Raw genomic sequence first — 17,284 nt, 5'->3', positions numbered from 1 at the left:
TGGGGTCACCTCGGAGGACGTTGGATAGATTCTGATGCCACATGGTTTTTGTTGGTCACCTCAGAGGATGTAAGATTTTATGTGATTTGCACATACCTCCCGTTTCAGCCTACGACGCTTTGTAAAATAGTAATGTTATCATACATTTGCCTCTTTTTTTTAAATAAACCAGTGAAAACAATGCAACTGTTTATTTCATTACTGAAATCCTTCATCTTGAATATTACAACTCAATCTGCAAAATGTTACCTGTAGGCAAGATCTCCAATGTACATTTGTATGACATGACACAGGAAGAAATAATGTTCCTTTACATATCAAGGATTAAATGACAAGTCTCAGCAGGATTTGGAAAACTGTCATGCAAACATGCATTTATCTTCATTAGACTTGACTACTGTTACAGCGTCTTTACAGGTCTCTATACAAAACTGATCAGGTGGCTGCAATTTATTCAGAACGCTGCTACTCTAGTCCAAACTAATGCCAAGAAAGTGGATAATATCACTCCAGTTCTCAGATCTTTACACTGGCTTCCTGTCTGTCAAATAATTTATTTAAAAATACTACTGTTGGTTTATAAAGCATGAATGGTTTATGGGCAAAATACATTTTTGATCTTTTACATTATGAACCATCCAGACTTCTCAGGTCTGCTTTCTAAGCCCCGAGCCATAACTAAAAAGACATGGAGTAACCAACATATCTGCATAGTATAACTAACTAGCATCTACTTTTAAAAAAGTAGTGAGAGTTAGAAGGTGAGTTTTAAGATTGGTGGAAAATGGAGTGATTCTGCACTACTGACTGCAAAGGGGAATTTATTCCATAGCTTGGGAGCCAGGGGGGAGAAGAGTCTAGGTATGACGCGTGTGGAGCTTTGGCCAGGGTGTTTTAGGAAAGGTTCTTCCCAGGTTGAATACCAGGCATTCTGCAACATGGGCAGTAAACTTGACATGTAAATGTCCAGTTCTCTGCATTGAACCCAACTAGCAGGAGCAGCTACTGAACAGCAGGGAGCAGTATGGGGTTTAGTGTCTTGCTCAACAACACTTCAACACAATGCCAGGATCAAACCGGTACCCTTTACACCCACAAGCAAGCGCTCGAACTCCTTCAAGGTTATTATAATTAACTAAAAGTTACAATAAAATAAAATGAGATCAAACTAAATCAAAATGAGGCTTTACAAAAAACAATAGCTATATTAAATCAAACAAACCATAGAGAAAATTTCCTTAGTTTTTGTCTTTGTTTATTTCATAGACAATTTATTTCAAAAGCCTAGTTTTAGGTGGATTTGATATCTATCTTCCATTCTTTTTCTTTGCCGAGTCAGTTTTACTTGTGAATACATTCTTTTTAATGGTATGTTTTGCTGGTTTTCTTTACACAATACATTTTTACTTTTTTTTTAAATCTCACCCCTGACAAATACCTCATATTACAATAGCAATACTAAAACTAATACTTAAACTAATTTAAAAACTAATGAAAAGGCAAAAGAATAACCTTGCCTCCTGAACTACAGCCATGCATTCCCACAATGCAATTCAATAGAGATCACATTCACAATTCATTTCAACATCATTAGACTGAAAAATACCTCATGTTACAAAAAACTAAACTTAAAAACTAAGCTTTAAAAAAAAAAGAATAATAAGCTAAACTAGCAAAACCACTTTGAAAACTATTTAAAACACAATCCAATTCAATAGATACGATTTCAATAAAGTTAAATAAAAAAAATACAATTCTGAGAGTGAGGTGTTGGATAGGAATCTAAAAGGCAACTTGGTACAGGACATTAATCACTTTCACCCTGGTGTCCCTATTTTGGGCAAAAATCTTCATTATTGTTGATGGGGCAAAAATATAGCAAAATGTAAATAGCAGATCTACGAGCTCACAACACGTCACAATGCGAAGCGCTGTGAGCTTGTAGATCTGCTATTTTTAAGGGGTTTTGAATAGGGTTTAAATGATTCATGCCAATGACTTTACCAGCTGGTCCTCACATGGGACAGATCTTGATACTGTCTGTACTTGAGCTGAACTGGCCGAGGGCAAAGTCCAGACCCACTCCCACCCCGCTGCCCACGCCAAAGGCGGCATACACCGGCTGGGTGAAGTTGGCGCGGAAGGTGTGCAGGAGGCTCAGGCTTTCGGCCACGCTGTAGAAGGCCAGCGTGCCCGCCGTCAGGTCCAGGAAGACGCCCACGCGAGGGGAGTAGGTGACTGGTATGTCCCTCTTCTCGTTGTCGTGCATGGCCGAGCAGCAGGTGTCCGACACCTCCAGGCTCCAGGATTGGGCGTTGTAGCCGAGCCCCGCCCCGGCGTCCGAACCCTTTCTCTGCAGAGCCCCGTAGGCCACGCCAAACGAAGAGCCCCGCCCCCTCCACTCCACCTCCCAGTAGGAGCGCTGGGCGTAGGTGGGGCCCTGGCACAGCACCTGGGTCCAGCCGTCGAAGCGCTGCGGGGTGTCGGGGTAGGGCTGCGCCGACCCCTGCAGGGTGGCCTTGGTGTGGCCGTCGGAGAGAGCCAGCCGGCGGTGGGCCGTGTTCGAGTCGAGGGTCAGAGACACGGCATCTAGGAGGAGGTTGGTGAGATACAGTTCAAATAATCAGAACAAAATATGCTTATTCTACACAAGTTATAAAACAACTATTAAAGATTATGCAATTAAATCAATAATTTCTTATTTTCTTTGATATGTTTGTCATATAAAATGACGCCTGTGTAATGTTGTGGTCCAATGTCAAGTCTCTATTTCATCATGTGACAGGAGTGATATGCATGACTCCTTCATAATAGCCTGCAATTAAATGGGGCCGCCGTAACTACGCTACATAACCGCTTACCTGCATACTTTGTATTTGTATATTTTTTAGAGGGCATTTCTATGATTTAAACCCACGATACTGTCAATAGGTCTGTGCCCACATGGGTTACTGAGGCACCAAAACAACCCACTTTACAGCATAATTGGAGTATATCAGATTAGCATGGGCCGGTCCAACTGAATTGTGTAAGGTTTTGTAGTATTTGCCTCTCAGAGGCAAGATTTTGTCAAAACTCACATTGTAGGAACTCTTCTCGGGTCCTTGGCTCTGGGGCCTGGATGCTATCAATATTGATCTCCCTCACTGCAAACGACAGAGAGGTCACATGAGAGTCATTGCTTCGTCCTATGAGGATAGTGAAAAGTGACGGTCTACAAGCTCACAATTGCGTTGCATCGTGACACGTTGTGAGCTTGTAGACGTGCTATTTTTGCAATGTTTCAGCTTTATTGCGGTTAATACATTTACAGCATTTAAAACATGAAATCTTCACTTTAACTCACACGCAGGGAAGGCCATGTGATTCGACATGGAGTCTGACATGGACAAGTCCAAGAAAAGGCTGGGATTAACTGTCAAGTCCAACGAAAACACAGCATTAGACAGAGATCAGCACAGAATCATTTAAACAATCATTGACATTATAGGCTTTAGAGTTAGACTGAGCAGAGTTCACAGACATTACATTAGCACTCGAAGGAATGATAAGCAGTGATTTACCTTCTATTGGTGCTTCAGCTAGCACACCCATTCCCCCTGTTGAGAGAGTCCGACAGTTAAGCAGAGCTCAAAACATTCTGTAAACTTAATGTAATTTAACCACGGTAATCCATGGTAGGAAATGGTGAGCAAAAACGCACATTTTCTCTCTGGCAAATGAGACATTTTATAGAGCAGTCTTGGCTCTAGTGTTTAACCCATTCAATCCAGGAACGCATCTAAAATGTAATTTTAGATTTTATTTGGCTATTCATGTATTTTGCCGCGGATCCCCATCTCAAAATATGTTGTTCCAGGGGCCCCCCAGAAGCAAAGATTTGAGTTGAAAAAAAAATCGCTTTAAAAATATATACGTATATATATTCAAAGTTTTGCAAACATTTTCAAAAATAGCAGATCTACAAGTTCATAGCGCGGCACTCGATGCAGCGCTATGAACTGTTATTTTTAATAGCCAAAGTATACAAATATGGACATAAGCGTTCCAGGTTTGAATGGGTTAAGTGCCGTTTCTCAATTTATTCCCATTTCCTCTCACTGCAGTAGAACCGTTTCTTGCACATTTCACTTCAAGGTTGAGAGCTGTGGGCCGGGTCTTACGTGGGTTTGCGCCGGCAGACTGGGCGTGGTCGATAGGCGTGGCCTGCTGAGTCGACGTGCGCCGATGGGAGCGGAACAGACTGCTGATCGAAGCCATCCGACTGAATCCTGAAGGGACAAGATAAGAGACACCAAAATAGAGTGAGACCAGACTAACAAGAAAACATGGACTTTTGGCTCAGGTTGAATATTGGTAGTAGTTTTGGATCTGGGTGGCAATATTACACAGGAGGTGTTAGATACGTAAATGTTATGTTATTACAGTTAATTTTATAAGCACAACAATCTGACAATCATATTTACATTGACATTTACAATAAAGATTTACAACCCTTATATCAGACATTCTCAAAGTGGGGTCCACTTTTGAATAATATTGCCTTTTTTTAACAACACAAATCTTATGGGGATAAATACATATCACTTTGAGGTCCATGACTTGAAAATGTTTGAGAACCACTGCATTATGCCATACCTCCAGTTGACGCTGGGGTGGAGGTTACTGTCAGGTTTGGGGCAGGGACCACAGCTGGGACAGGAACTGGTGTTGGCTCCGGTGTTGGGGGAGGGCTAATGGGCGTGTGGTTCCTATTAGATCTGTTCCACAGAGACAGGGACTCTCTCCGACTAGGAGTCGGACTGGGCTGTGGGGTAGGTCGTGGGCTAGGCTGTGGGCTAGGCTGTGGGCTAGGTCGTGGGCTGAGTCTGGTCTCCCTAGCTGTGAGAGAGACACATGAAGGGAGAGATGCTTTCAAAACAGGCAAGAATACCAGACTCAAGTTAGAATCCAGCTCCCTTAGTAAAATGATATCAAGTTCAAGTATATAGTTAGTTCAACAAAGGAGCATGTTTAGTCATGTTTGCAGACTAGTAAAATAGTGTGTAAATAATTCAAAATGTTATCATTATTTAATATTTTGACTGAAAGGTTGTGTTGTTTTTCTAGATCAGCTATTCTCAACTATATTCTTCAGAAAATAGCACAACCCACTGTTCCAACCCCACCTGAAACTGAAAGCTCATGAAACATGCTGGGGGAGGAAGAATTCATATCTCGAGGAAGTCTTGATTTTAAGATGTGTGAGGAACTAGTGCGACCAGTCGAACAATGTGTCGTGTTGGCTGTTGTCTTTTACCTGACTCTCTTTCCTCTCTCCTCTGCCTGTCTCGAGGCCTGGGTGAATTCCCACTTCCTATGTCTGCAATGAGGAAGAAGCACCTTTTTAAAACATGCGTTATGTATACACATTTGCAAGCACAGAAACACACGGGATGAGGGATTGTTCCACCAGGCTTTCATATATTATGTTGAATTTCTTGCTTACATTTTCTCACACACACACACACACACACACACACACACACACACACACACACACACACACACACACACACACACACACACACACACACACACACACACACACACACACACACACACACACACACACACACACACACACACACACACACACACACACACACACACACACACACACACACACACACACACCTCCTACCTTGTGGCAAGTCTCTGCTCCTGATATCTTTTGGCAGATCTCTGCTCCTGATATCTTGTGTCCTCAGACCCACACCTTAAGAGCATTCAGTAAAAGGTAAATATATGAATATTACACATATGACGCATGCTGTGGTTTGGACTTTGTTACATATGATTAAAATCCCTGACCTTATGTCCCATGGTGTGGTTTAAATCCTCAGCAAAATCATGTCAACTATATTTCTCCCCAAAACAATGGGGAGCTTTACAGTAGTTTTTTGTCTGAAAACCAGACTTTAGTTGTAAATCTTTATAAATTAATGCTTTGGGGATATGCATAGCGCAAGAAACTAGCAGGATTTTAATGGTTAGTTAAAAAAAACATGATTTGGGGGGAGTGGTAAGTACTTTAAGTACAGTATTTACTTTGACATCAGTGTTTATAGTACCTAATCCTCGCCTTTCTGGACCCCTTGAGTTGACTTCTGGGACATTAAGTGTCGGTGCTGTAAGACAACAAAGGAAGATTATGTCAAGTTTACTTGATTGAGTTATTGACTGATTGGTTGACTGATCGGTCAACTGATCAATAGACAACAAGAGTGCCATACATACCCTGAGAGCGGTTGTTTGTGTTGCGAGAACCCAGACCAAACACTGTGGGAAGTTAACACAATAAGAAAATCTGCCATTCATGCATTATCCAACATGACATTTGTTGTTAAATGCATCATTAATCGCCCAGCACTGTAGTTAAATATAACAACAGTTTATGTGTATACAGGAAGAAAATGAGAAACTCACACTTTAAAATTCCGCCTTTTGATGCTTCACTTCGATTGGCTGTCAAGAGGTAAGAGAGTGACAGATCAGAGGCAGAAGGCTTATTGCTGTAAGCTTACAGCTATAACATAAACAACACATAATAATCATCATCATAATAATGTGTCAAACTCACCACTGCTGTCTCCCAAAGTGAACAGGGTTGTGTCATTCACTGAAAAGAAAGATTAGACAACATAAAATGACATGACAAGACTGCAGATAACCTGAGTTCTCTATACATATCATACATATATAAAATATGATATGTACAGTATAGATAACAGCATTGCTATGAATGAAAATGTCCATTCTATGCTTGTATTTCTATGGACATGATAACATTGTACAACAAATCCATGTATCAATAACCTTGTTTGGTGATCTTGCTCAGCTCCTGGTTGCACAGGTCCTCCAGCGTCTCCCTGAGATCCAGGATGGCGTCGCGTACCGGCTCATAAGAAGCCTCTGGATTGGCCTGCACACTGGGGAGGTCTCCCGTCTCCAGGGGGGTGCTCAGGGATTCACATGTCTGTGGACATGCATGGGAAACAAATGAGAAGACACAGACAAACACAAACAAAATGTTTAATTCATCTTAAACATACATCTGGATAGTTTCACTTGTAGATGGTAAGTAAACATTTGAGAACTCTGAGGCAGACAGACAGACAGACAGGCAATCGACAGACAGAAAGACAGGCAAGCAATCGACAGACATATTTATTAGATACATGAATGGATGGATGGATGGATGGTGCTGTGACCCGCCCGCCCACATACAGTACCTGCAGGTAATGGATGTGGTCCTCGCAGGAAGACAGCTCCTTCATCGCCGTGTCCCTCTTCTTCAACTCCTTGATCTCAGCCTCCAGGCCCTCTGTGACCTCCTGCGCCTGCATCATCTTCTCCAGGCCAGACTGCTCCATCAAATCCTCCACCAGCTCCTGGAGACGCTCTATGGATCTCTGCAGCTCCGACAGCGCCAGCTCTGTGTCGCTGTGCACCCTTTCTGCTGATCGCTGGGGCAAATGGAATAACATGCAGATGTAAGGAGTGAACGAGTCGAGACTAACTTGTTGATCTTTATTAGTTGATGTCAGTTAGTTAGCTGACCAACCTTCATGACCTCCATCATCTTCTTCATCTCTTTCAGCTGCAGCTCTCTGTCTTTCAAACGCTGGTGGTTCTGTGCTTGCATCAGCGACAGCTCTTTCTGAAAGGCGATGTATCGGGAATATAAGAATACATGTCATGCAGTTAGACAAAGCGCCATTAAATGGACACGCCACAATAGGTGCACATGCACATAGGAACACAACCATAACCCATCATCCCTGCAACATCATGGGTTCTAGTCCAACTCATGAACTGTCATGTAGAACGTCTGCGCTCTTCCTACCCCCTTTTTCCATTGACATCAGGAGTGATGTCAGGAGTGGAAGAAGTCCACCCTGGCAAACTCCCCCAAGCTCCCTATAAACAAATACCTGCACAAAGATACTACTATAATCAATATACGTTTAATTTCATATTAACCAGTAGAAACAGTTATAGAGCGTTGCAAATATAGCTGGACAAGACATTTCTAAAGTACTTTTACAGTGTAGGCCAATATTGTATCAAGTATAGTCAATACACTAAGCACAACTAGAAACGTCCTCCACTAGTGATGTCATGATTCTTCATACCCAGACAGCTGCTTTTCAGCCGTTATGGAGAACCTTTCTTGATTTTTTTTAAAAATCAGTTGCTATTTTAAGCAACTGATATTGTTGTCTAGCTATGTACTACGACTACTAGTATGCATTCTTAAGTTGTCCCTTATCTGTTGCCCTGCCTTTAACCCTGCACCATTGACTGTACACTGACTGTCAAAATAAATGGTAGAACTAAACCAAGGGCGGGTGGTGCGCTATGAATAAACTGGAATGTAGTTAGGAATGTTCTCAGCCAGGCTGCAGACAACGTGGAACACAATGAGCACCACTTTAGCAGAAAACCCCATCAATGGAATGAATCGCATGGACAGTGACATCACAGTCACACCATCCACCTTTGTGCGATTCATTTGATGGATTACTTACTGATGGAGATATAATTAACTTTACTATTATCATCACTAATATGAGGATGACAATAACTTTAGCATATTTTTTTTTAAATGTATGCTTTTGAAAAATGGTTAAGTAGCCTATGTGACTTGAACATGGTTGAACATTTGACATTTAAGGCCTAATACAACAACAAACTTGTGGATAGCCAGGCATTATGGCATACATAAACAAAACAATAAGTTGAAGGGAAAATGTCGGTCTGATACTGATGCACCATGCATGTTCAAAATAATCATGTATACGGTAGGCTACTTTACATTATTCAGACCCTTTCAAAAGCATACTTTTATTCTTTACCTTTTCCACATTTTAGGAAACAAATAGCCAATTTCACATTGAGGTGCCCAGACTTCTCAGGTGCCCACTCTTCCTGTATCCCTCTTTGTATAGCTACTCAATCAGTCTCACCTGTCTCTCCTCACGCTCCACCTTGGTGGAGACGCACTCGTGGCCCTTGTGCTGGTTGCTGGTGCACAGCCAGCAGACGAACACCTTGCACTGGCGACAGTAGAACTCCTGCAGGTACTTGTGCTGCGTGCAGATCTTCTGGGACAGCTGGCCCGTGGGGGCGATGAGCTCGTGCTGCTTCAGCGCGGCCTGCTTGTGGTGGGGCTTCAGGCAGGCCTCGCAGTACGAGCTCATGCACTCCAGGCAGCTCTTCACCGCTGGCCGCTGCTTACCTCGGCATATGTCACAGGCGACCGCCGCGGAGGACAGCTTCCCCCCGGAGGACTTGGATGATGACGAGGTACCGCTGCCTGTGGTGTAAAAAGTGTTAAAATTGTTTTACTTAAGTAAAAGTATCAGTACTGCAATGTAGAAATACTCTGTTACAAGTAAAAGTCCGGAATTCAAAAATTTACTTGAGTAAAAAGTACAAAAGTTTTGGTATCAAAATGTACTTGAAAGTACCAAAAGTAGAAAGTACTCGTTATGCAGAAATGTCCCATTTCACAAGTTTTCAAATGTGTATACATTGCATTAAAATCTTTTGAAAATAGCAGATCTACACGCTCACAATACATTGTGAGCTTGTAGATCGGCTATTTCTGAATGGCCGAAATGAATAGGTTAGAAGTGGAGTAAAAGGTACAATATTTGCCCCCGAGATTTAGTGGAGTAGAAGTTAAAGTACTGAAAACTGGAAATACTCCAATAAACTAAAACATACCTCAAAATGTAACTTATGTAGGCTACAGTAGGCTACTTGAGTAAATGTACTTAGCTACTTTACACCACTGAAATACTCCAATAAAGTAAAAAATACCTAAAAATGTTATCAAGTACATGGAGTAAATGTAGTTTACACCACTGAAATACTTCAATAAAGTAAAAAAATAACCTACTTAAGTGGGGACTCATTATTTTATTTATATATATAAATAAAATACTTGAGTAAATCTACTTAGTTACTTTACACCACTGACCGCCGCGTGCACTGCTCCGTGCGCTCCGGACCGAGTCGCGCGCCTGATCGGGCCTGAGGACGCCTTTGCGGAGCTGCTCCACCACCTCGGCCAGCATGGTGTTCCTGGAGAGGTCCGGCTTGGGGCAGTAGGTCTTGCGGCACTGCGGGCAGCTGTAGGCCCCCGCGGAGTCCGGCTTGCTCCAGTAGTCCTTGATGCAGGCCATGCAGTAGTTGTGTCCGCACGGGATGGTGACGGGGTCGTTGGGGAGGTCCAGGCACACCGGGCAGTTGAACTGCTCCTCTGTCCACAGTTTGGAGCTCATGGTCCTGGTGATCAGCTGGTGGGAAAAAAAGTAGCAAAATGTTTTACTTAAGTAAAAGTATCGATACTGCAATGTAGAAATACTCTGTTACAAGTAAAAGGTCCGGAATTAAAAATGTACTTGAGTAAAAGTACAAAAGTATTGTTTTCAAAATGTACTTTCCAAAAGTAGAAAGTACTCATTATGCAGAATGTCCCATTTCACAAGTTTTCAAATGTATACAATGTATTTGAATCTTTTGAAAATAGCAGATCTACAAGCTCACAATGCACCCCCCCCCCTCTTTCATTTTCTTCTTTTGTATATATTTTTTTCACTCTTCATACCAGTAACCTGTAAGCTGATTGTATGACATTCTGTATAGTAGTGTGTATATCTGTCTGCCTCTTATATGTCATCATGATTTGTGTGCATGGGGTTCTCATCTTAAACAAGCTCAGTGCTTAATGAGTCTTCCAGTTTAGTAGACCTTTTGTACTTCCATGTACTGTTATTCTCATGTCTTACTAAATCAAAGTACATCAATCAAGCAATCACTACGCATTGTGAGCTTGTAGATCAGCCAAAATGTATATAGGCCTGAAGTGGTTAATGTATGTTTGAAGTGGTTAATGTATGTTTTGTAATAATTATCAAAATCTACAAAGTAACTAGTAACTTAAGTTTTCAAATAATTGTAGTGGAGTAAAAGTATTACAGTATATTTGCCTCTGAGATGTAGTGGAGTAGAAGAAGTAGAAAGTGGAAATACTCAAGTAAAGTACAAATACCTCAAAATTGTACTTAGTACAGTACTGAAGTAAACGTACTTAGTTACTTTACCACGGGTCCTGGTCGCACACCGGGGTCAACTGTAGGAAATGAAGGAAAAGGCGATCAGTCAGAACAGATGCAGAAAAGCAGAGGAACACGCGTTACCCATAAAGACTCGAAAAAAATCCTGTATGTAAGAAGAAGGTGTTTGCCTCAGTTCAGTTGGAGTCTTGGGGAGGTTTAGAAATGAAGAGAATCCACTTGTCTGCCCGTTCCCAAAGGAGATATAGATGGTAGTGACTGACTGAGGTGATGATACTTGAAGACGGTCCGATGAAGCATTCAGATGTTAAGTTAAAGGGTAGAGAGAGACAGACTGGAGAGCTGGGCAGGGCCGCAGGTTCTGCAGGAAAAACGAGTTGCATGAATTGAAAACAAGTGGAGGACCGAGGTGGCCAAATCATGATTGACTGCAAACGGGTGTGTGTTTCAGGGGCCAGCCTACTACCTGCAGTGCAGGCAATACATAGGCCTTCCAGTAGGCCTGTCACAATTATTAAATAATCGTCTAATCGCAATTATTTGAAATAATCGCAATTATATTTGCATAATCGTCATAATCGTTTGCATGTTGACATTTTTTCACACATTTTCAAATATTGAAAAAAGCTGAAATAGCGCCAGCTATCTCTGCTAGTTTTACATGTATAAAATTATTAAATATGTCAATAATGTCTTTGTATATTTCAGTTATTTATCATATCTGCCCTGTGCAATTTATTATTACAAAGCCTAAAAGGTTTCATATGTTCCTAGCTGTAGAGAATACAACTCTCGTAGACGTATTTATGATTCTGACGTTTGAAAACGTCAGACTCAGAATCATAAATACGTCTACGAGAGTTGTATTCTACGGCTAATATGTTCCCATGTTCAATGCCAAACACACAATTAAATCGTTAATTGCAAATTTGAGTGACAATTAATGTCAACTTAAATGTGTAATCTTGACAACCCTATACCTTCCAGTAGCGAAATCTGGTTGTCATTTTAACACATTAGCAATTATTTATTTTATGTTTTTGACTTAAAATGTATTAAAATCTTTTGAAAATAGCAGATCTACAACTTAAGCTGGGGTCCATGGCATTGTGAGCTGAGCTTGTAGATCGGCTATTTTCAAAATATTTGTATAAATGTTATACATATGATACCTTGTGAAATGGGACATTCTGCATATGAGTACTGTTACTTTGCCAATACTTTGTACTTTTACTCAAGTAAATGTGTAATACGGGACTTCTACTTGTAGCAGAGTATATCTACATTGCAGTATTGATACTGTTACTGAAGTAAAACATGTGAGTACTTCTTCCACCACTGAATAATAATAATACAAATAAAAAACGTTCTTTACTTTTACTTCCACTGTAAGTAACCTCGCATCACCAGTCTTTCCACTGACCAGCCAGTAGATGGCAGTAACGCCACGAGCAGCAACCAGAGCCATTGAAATAACACTGGAGCAGGGTTGCCATGTCCGCTTATTATAAGTGACTTTGGGCTTGTTTTTCTGTAAAGTCACTTGTAAATATTGGTGGTTGTGGTCTTTTGCTGGTTTCTAAAGTGTAGCTGCCGAAGTTATTTGGGCTTCTTTCCTAATGTTGTTTGAACTAGTGGTGCTCAAACATTTTCATGTCAAGGACCCCAAAATCAATGTGTTTGTTTGTCCTGCAGACCCACCCATCTGAAAATATTTGCTATTTTCTAATAGCCGTAGCCTAGTAGCTTCTTTTGGGCTTGTTTTCATAGACCTGCTGGTTTATGGGTGCTTATTTCTCTCGCAAAATCTGGCATCACGGAAGACTTGGGAAGAATTTCACGCTTCACGTGTATGTTTGTAATTACTAATTAGACAGACCGGTGTGATATAATGGTGGTGCCAAGTCAACATTAGTCCAGGAAAAGATGTCAGAGAAAACGGTTAAACGTCCAGGAGTGGGAGTGGGTGTGCTGGTGACAGACCCACAGCACCCTAAATGTGTGCTGGTTGGGAGACGAATAGGTTCCACGGGTCCTGGAACCTACCAGGTCCCTGGGGGGAGCTTAGATTTTGGGTGAGCTGAACACTACTCATTGGTGGTGCTCAATTTTAGGTAAGGTAGTAGCCATGACGCTCGTCTTTTACAAGCGTCATGGAACCGTTTGTTCCTGGTCTTTGATGTGTTTTACATTTACAACTCTCACATGTACATAACCGTTCAGATTTCAAATATAAAGTGCTGACCCCCATGCCACGGATGTAACAAGTTGAGCCGGCAAAGGTCTAACTACCTGTATATTCCGTATTGTTCAATTAAAATCTTTTTAATCCGATCGCCAGCAATTTTCTCCGAATTGTCTCCGATGCTTTCACCTACTGGTTGGGAGGTGTATTGCACTCTAATACATTACACCAAGGGCCAGGTAGGGTAAGTGATTTTCTTTGGTTAAAAAAGTGCTTAATAGCTCTATCTGATAGTACTCATTGCTATATAGAGTGTTTGTTCAGTAACAGGAGTCTCCCTGTCTCTCCACCTCTTTATTAAACAGAAAATGCATTTTCAGGTCGGGATACCAATTGTATCCAATCAGGATAGGGAACTCAGTCAGGATACAAATTAAACAAGTGAAATTGGAAGTGATGATGCAAATGAATGAGCAGACAAATTGGAACTGGAACACTCTAAAAATGAAGCTGATAAATGGGTACTCTCTCCTGATTGGCTGAGATTTTGTCACCTACCTGAAAATATATTTTCTGTTTATTAAAGAGCTGGAGAGACAGGGAGACTCCTGTTACTGAACAAACACTATAGCAATGATGACTATCAAAATATTGCGCTTTAACCTTTTAACAAAAGCTTGTTTTAACCCAAAAATATCACTTACCCTACGTAAGTAAAAGTCTGGAATTAAACATTTTACTTGGGTAAAAGTACAAAAGTATTGGTATCAAAATACTCCAGTAAAGTAGGCTACAGTATTTGAGTAATTCAATGTACTTAGTTACTTTACACCACTGGGTGAGCACTACTCAAGAAGATGTTCTGAGGTCAGATTGTGATAAATCCACATTTCCATGTCCAAACAAAGTGATGGGACAGAGGGATACAAGAAGAGTGGGCTCTAAGGAAGGGTGGGCAGACTGGGCACCTTGATCTAAAATTGGTTGTTTTGTCCAAAAATATTAGAAAAATGGTTTGAAGTAATGTAAAGAATACATGATTTGAACATGCACGTGACATCATTATCAGACGGTCAGACCCAAAGTTATCCTTCAACTTCTTGTTTATGTCCCAAAAATGATTGGATAAACAGGTTTTGTTGCAATTGTAGAAATATTAGGCTTTAATTGGCGACTGTTCAATCATGTTCTAATCATGTAAATTTTACATTATTTAAGACCATTTTCCAATTATCATAATTTTTTAACATTTTGGGAAAAATAGCCAATTTTACGTCGATTTTGAGGTATTTCCTTTCTTTATTGGAGTATTTCAGTGGTGTAAAGTAACTAAGTAGCTTATGTATGTATGTATGTATGTATGTATGTATGTATGTATGTATGTATGTATGTATGTATGTATGTATGTATACACACACACACGTAGGCTTTATTTATTATGGTTTCATTTGGTTTATTTGTACGCTCTTCGAGTTACGACCCATAAGGGTTCATTTGGACCCCTGGTGGTCCCCGGACCCAACATTGTGGCGAACAAGAACAAGTGTTTTTTTTTGGGAGTAATGCACATATTTGATTTAACCGTGGTGTCAGAATGTGATGCTGAATTTTCTGTCTCGTTTGAAAGGGAGACGTGGGAGGACTGTGCCCAAAGAGAAGTGATGGAAGAGGCAGGGGTGCGTTTGATTAACGTGCGCTTTGCATCTGTGGTGAACTGCATCAAGTTGGAGGAGGAGTTCCATTATGTGGACATCGTCATGCAAGGTGAACTGGACAGGACGCACCCTGCGGAGCCAGTCAACCTGGAGCCAGAGAAGAATGAAGGTTTGTGGCACAGCACGTGGGTACTACAACACGTTTTTCCTCTCTGCCTTAATTCCTAATTCATATTTCAGTATCACCCTTGCAACATGTTGCATCACAGAGCATTTAAACACACACACACACACACACACACACACACACACACACACACACACACACACACACACGCACTCTATTAACTGGACTGTTTTTATTGCCAGATAGCCTATGGAAACTGTTAAATAAAGGTGCTCATCATTGTGTGACACAGTATGGATCCAGGCCTCCCAGTCAACAACTAAACCCATCACATGTTATTACTAGAAAAGTGCTCCTCAGAGCACAGGTCTCCGCCAGGAGGGGTTGTCTACCCAGGGCCTGCAAGTTTTGGAAGGCTTTTATAGACAATTGGAATGGTATATGAGAAATCTGACTGATATATCTTGACCACATGACTCCAGAGATAATGTGTACCTTTTTGTGAGTTTTGGAGAAAACGCAAAATGATGGAAAATGTAGTTGGCACAAATAGTCGGGCCTATATGGGAAGTTATATCATGAGCCAAGGTTATCTAGGCCAATAGTTATAGGCCAAAACGTGAAGCGGGCTGTTATAGCGCCACCATGAGGCTGATTTGAAAACTTTGGGGTGGCAGTTATTCCTTGGCCTACTGGGAGTGTGTGTGTGTGTGTGTGTGTGTGTGTGTGTGTGCAAAGTTTGAATGTTTGATATTTGAAAAATGAATGAAAAAAACTAATCTTATAAATTAATACTATCAGTTAAACTATTAGTTCACTGAAACTGAATTTTGAACATTCCAAACACACCTGACCATGTGATTATTATTTTCCTTGACCAGGGTGGAGCTGGATTCACTGGGATGAGTTTCCCCCTGAGGAGCAGCTGTTCCTGCCATTAGCCTTACTGAGACGACAAGGATTCCAGCCTTTCATGGACTCTGCACAGCCCTGTGTCACCATGGGACACTGAATCTGCTCACTGTCATATAGCAAGTAGCAACGTTCTGCACAATTTCGAGCCTATTGACTGTTTCTGCTTAAGACGTGTTAAAATATACAATAGTCACGGCACAAAGTCAAAGCAACAGACCTGACATTATAAAGGACCAGGAGATGACTGAATTTATGAAATGGAGTGGTCTGAACCAATTATATTGTATGAGACTTTCAGTTTTGTGAGTTCATTGAAGAACATTATTTGACATTCACTCTTAAATATGTGCCGGACAGTTAACTAAACAGCACATGTTTGTAGGGTAGCGCTTCACTGGAAGATATCGTCTGCATAACAATGGAAGGAGATGTCATGCCTATGTATAATGTTATGTCAATGAGTCATGATTTATAATGACAATTAATTGTATGTTATAAATCATAACAGACATTGAACCAAACAGCTCTGTATAATATGAAATGTCTGAGGATTGCAATTTACACTGATTTATGAATAAACTGAGACACTATCAGAGTTGAAAATGTGTTTCTTGTCAGGTCAGAGAACACAAGAAAAATAGTTATTCCTACTTATCTGCAAATGTTTGTGGTGCTGGAGCTCAGCCACATCCCTAAACAGATTTGTTGTCTGCCTGCATACTTTGAGTTTTAAATCATGTTACTCCTCTGTAATGTATCCATTTGTACACTCGCAGAGTTACAGACACACAAGGTTCAATTTGGTTCCTAACTATTAATTTGTGTAAGGACCCCCTCAAGGACCACTGATTGAGAACCGCTGCTATAGAGTGTTTGTTTGGTTTATTTGTACACTCTTCGAGTTACAGACCCATAAGGGTTCATTTGGACCCTGTAACTGTCTTATACAGTAGGTCAGATGTGTTTATTACTTGTTCAGAGAGAGAGAGAGGTGGGGGGGGGGGGGGAGAGGGGGAACAAAAAAAAGTGCTCCTCGGAGCACAGGTCTTGGCCAGATCAGGTAGGTTATTGTGGCCTCCTGTTGGCGCCATTTCTTCTTAGGCCTTTCACGGCAATCGGACACTGCATTCATGATTTGAGGCATTTTGTTCCAAAAATCTGTTTTGCTAAGTTAGACCTGCTGGTGGCACTATAACATGCCAATGTGAAAAGGTTTTCAGAAGATTTCAAAGATTCCAGCCTTTCATGGACTCTGCACAGCCCTGTGTCACCA

At 41.1% G+C, this 17,284-nt stretch overlaps 3 protein-coding genes across 3 annotated transcripts in view; 2 read left to right on the top strand and 1 right to left on the bottom strand.

Moving 5' to 3' along the window:
- Positions 1-17,284, top strand: part of LOC308080737 (nucleotide triphosphate diphosphatase NUDT15-like) — a 48,300-nt gene that overhangs the window by 20,542 nt on the left and 10,474 nt on the right. The window lies entirely within an intron of this gene.
- trim25l (tripartite motif containing 25, like) lies at positions 220-11,447 on the bottom strand. The gene is made up of 18 exons (XM_080422690.1): positions 11,144-11,447; positions 10,031-10,349; positions 9,012-9,361; positions 7,607-7,702; positions 7,275-7,508; positions 6,859-7,018; positions 6,623-6,661; positions 6,469-6,507; positions 6,280-6,321; positions 6,114-6,170; positions 5,684-5,758; positions 5,300-5,362; positions 4,639-4,881; positions 4,164-4,271; positions 3,564-3,599; positions 3,347-3,415; positions 3,081-3,146; positions 220-2,589 (listed from the first exon to the last, which is right to left on the bottom strand). The coding sequence occupies exons 2-18, from the start codon at positions 10,332-10,334 to the stop codon at positions 2,015-2,017; spliced, it is 2,556 nt and encodes an 851-aa protein (XP_080278816.1). The 5' UTR covers positions 10,335-10,349; positions 11,144-11,447; the 3' UTR covers positions 220-2,014.
- Positions 13,056-16,221, top strand: LOC308080312 (nucleotide triphosphate diphosphatase NUDT15-like; the record flags this gene model as incomplete). The annotated part of the gene is made up of 3 exons (XM_080422117.1): positions 13,056-13,204; positions 14,942-15,138; positions 15,978-16,221. The coding sequence occupies 3 exons, from the start codon at positions 13,056-13,058 to the stop codon at positions 16,106-16,108; spliced, it is 477 nt and encodes a 158-aa protein (XP_080278243.1). The 3' UTR covers positions 16,109-16,221.

Source organism: Gymnoscopelus braueri, assembly GCF_963280865.1.
Source record: "Gymnoscopelus braueri genome assembly, chromosome: 24".
NCBI lineage: Eukaryota > Metazoa > Chordata > Actinopteri > Myctophiformes > Myctophidae > Gymnoscopelus > Gymnoscopelus braueri.
Note: the sequence above shows the minus strand (reverse complement) of the source record. Positions and strands in the feature narration are given on the sequence as shown.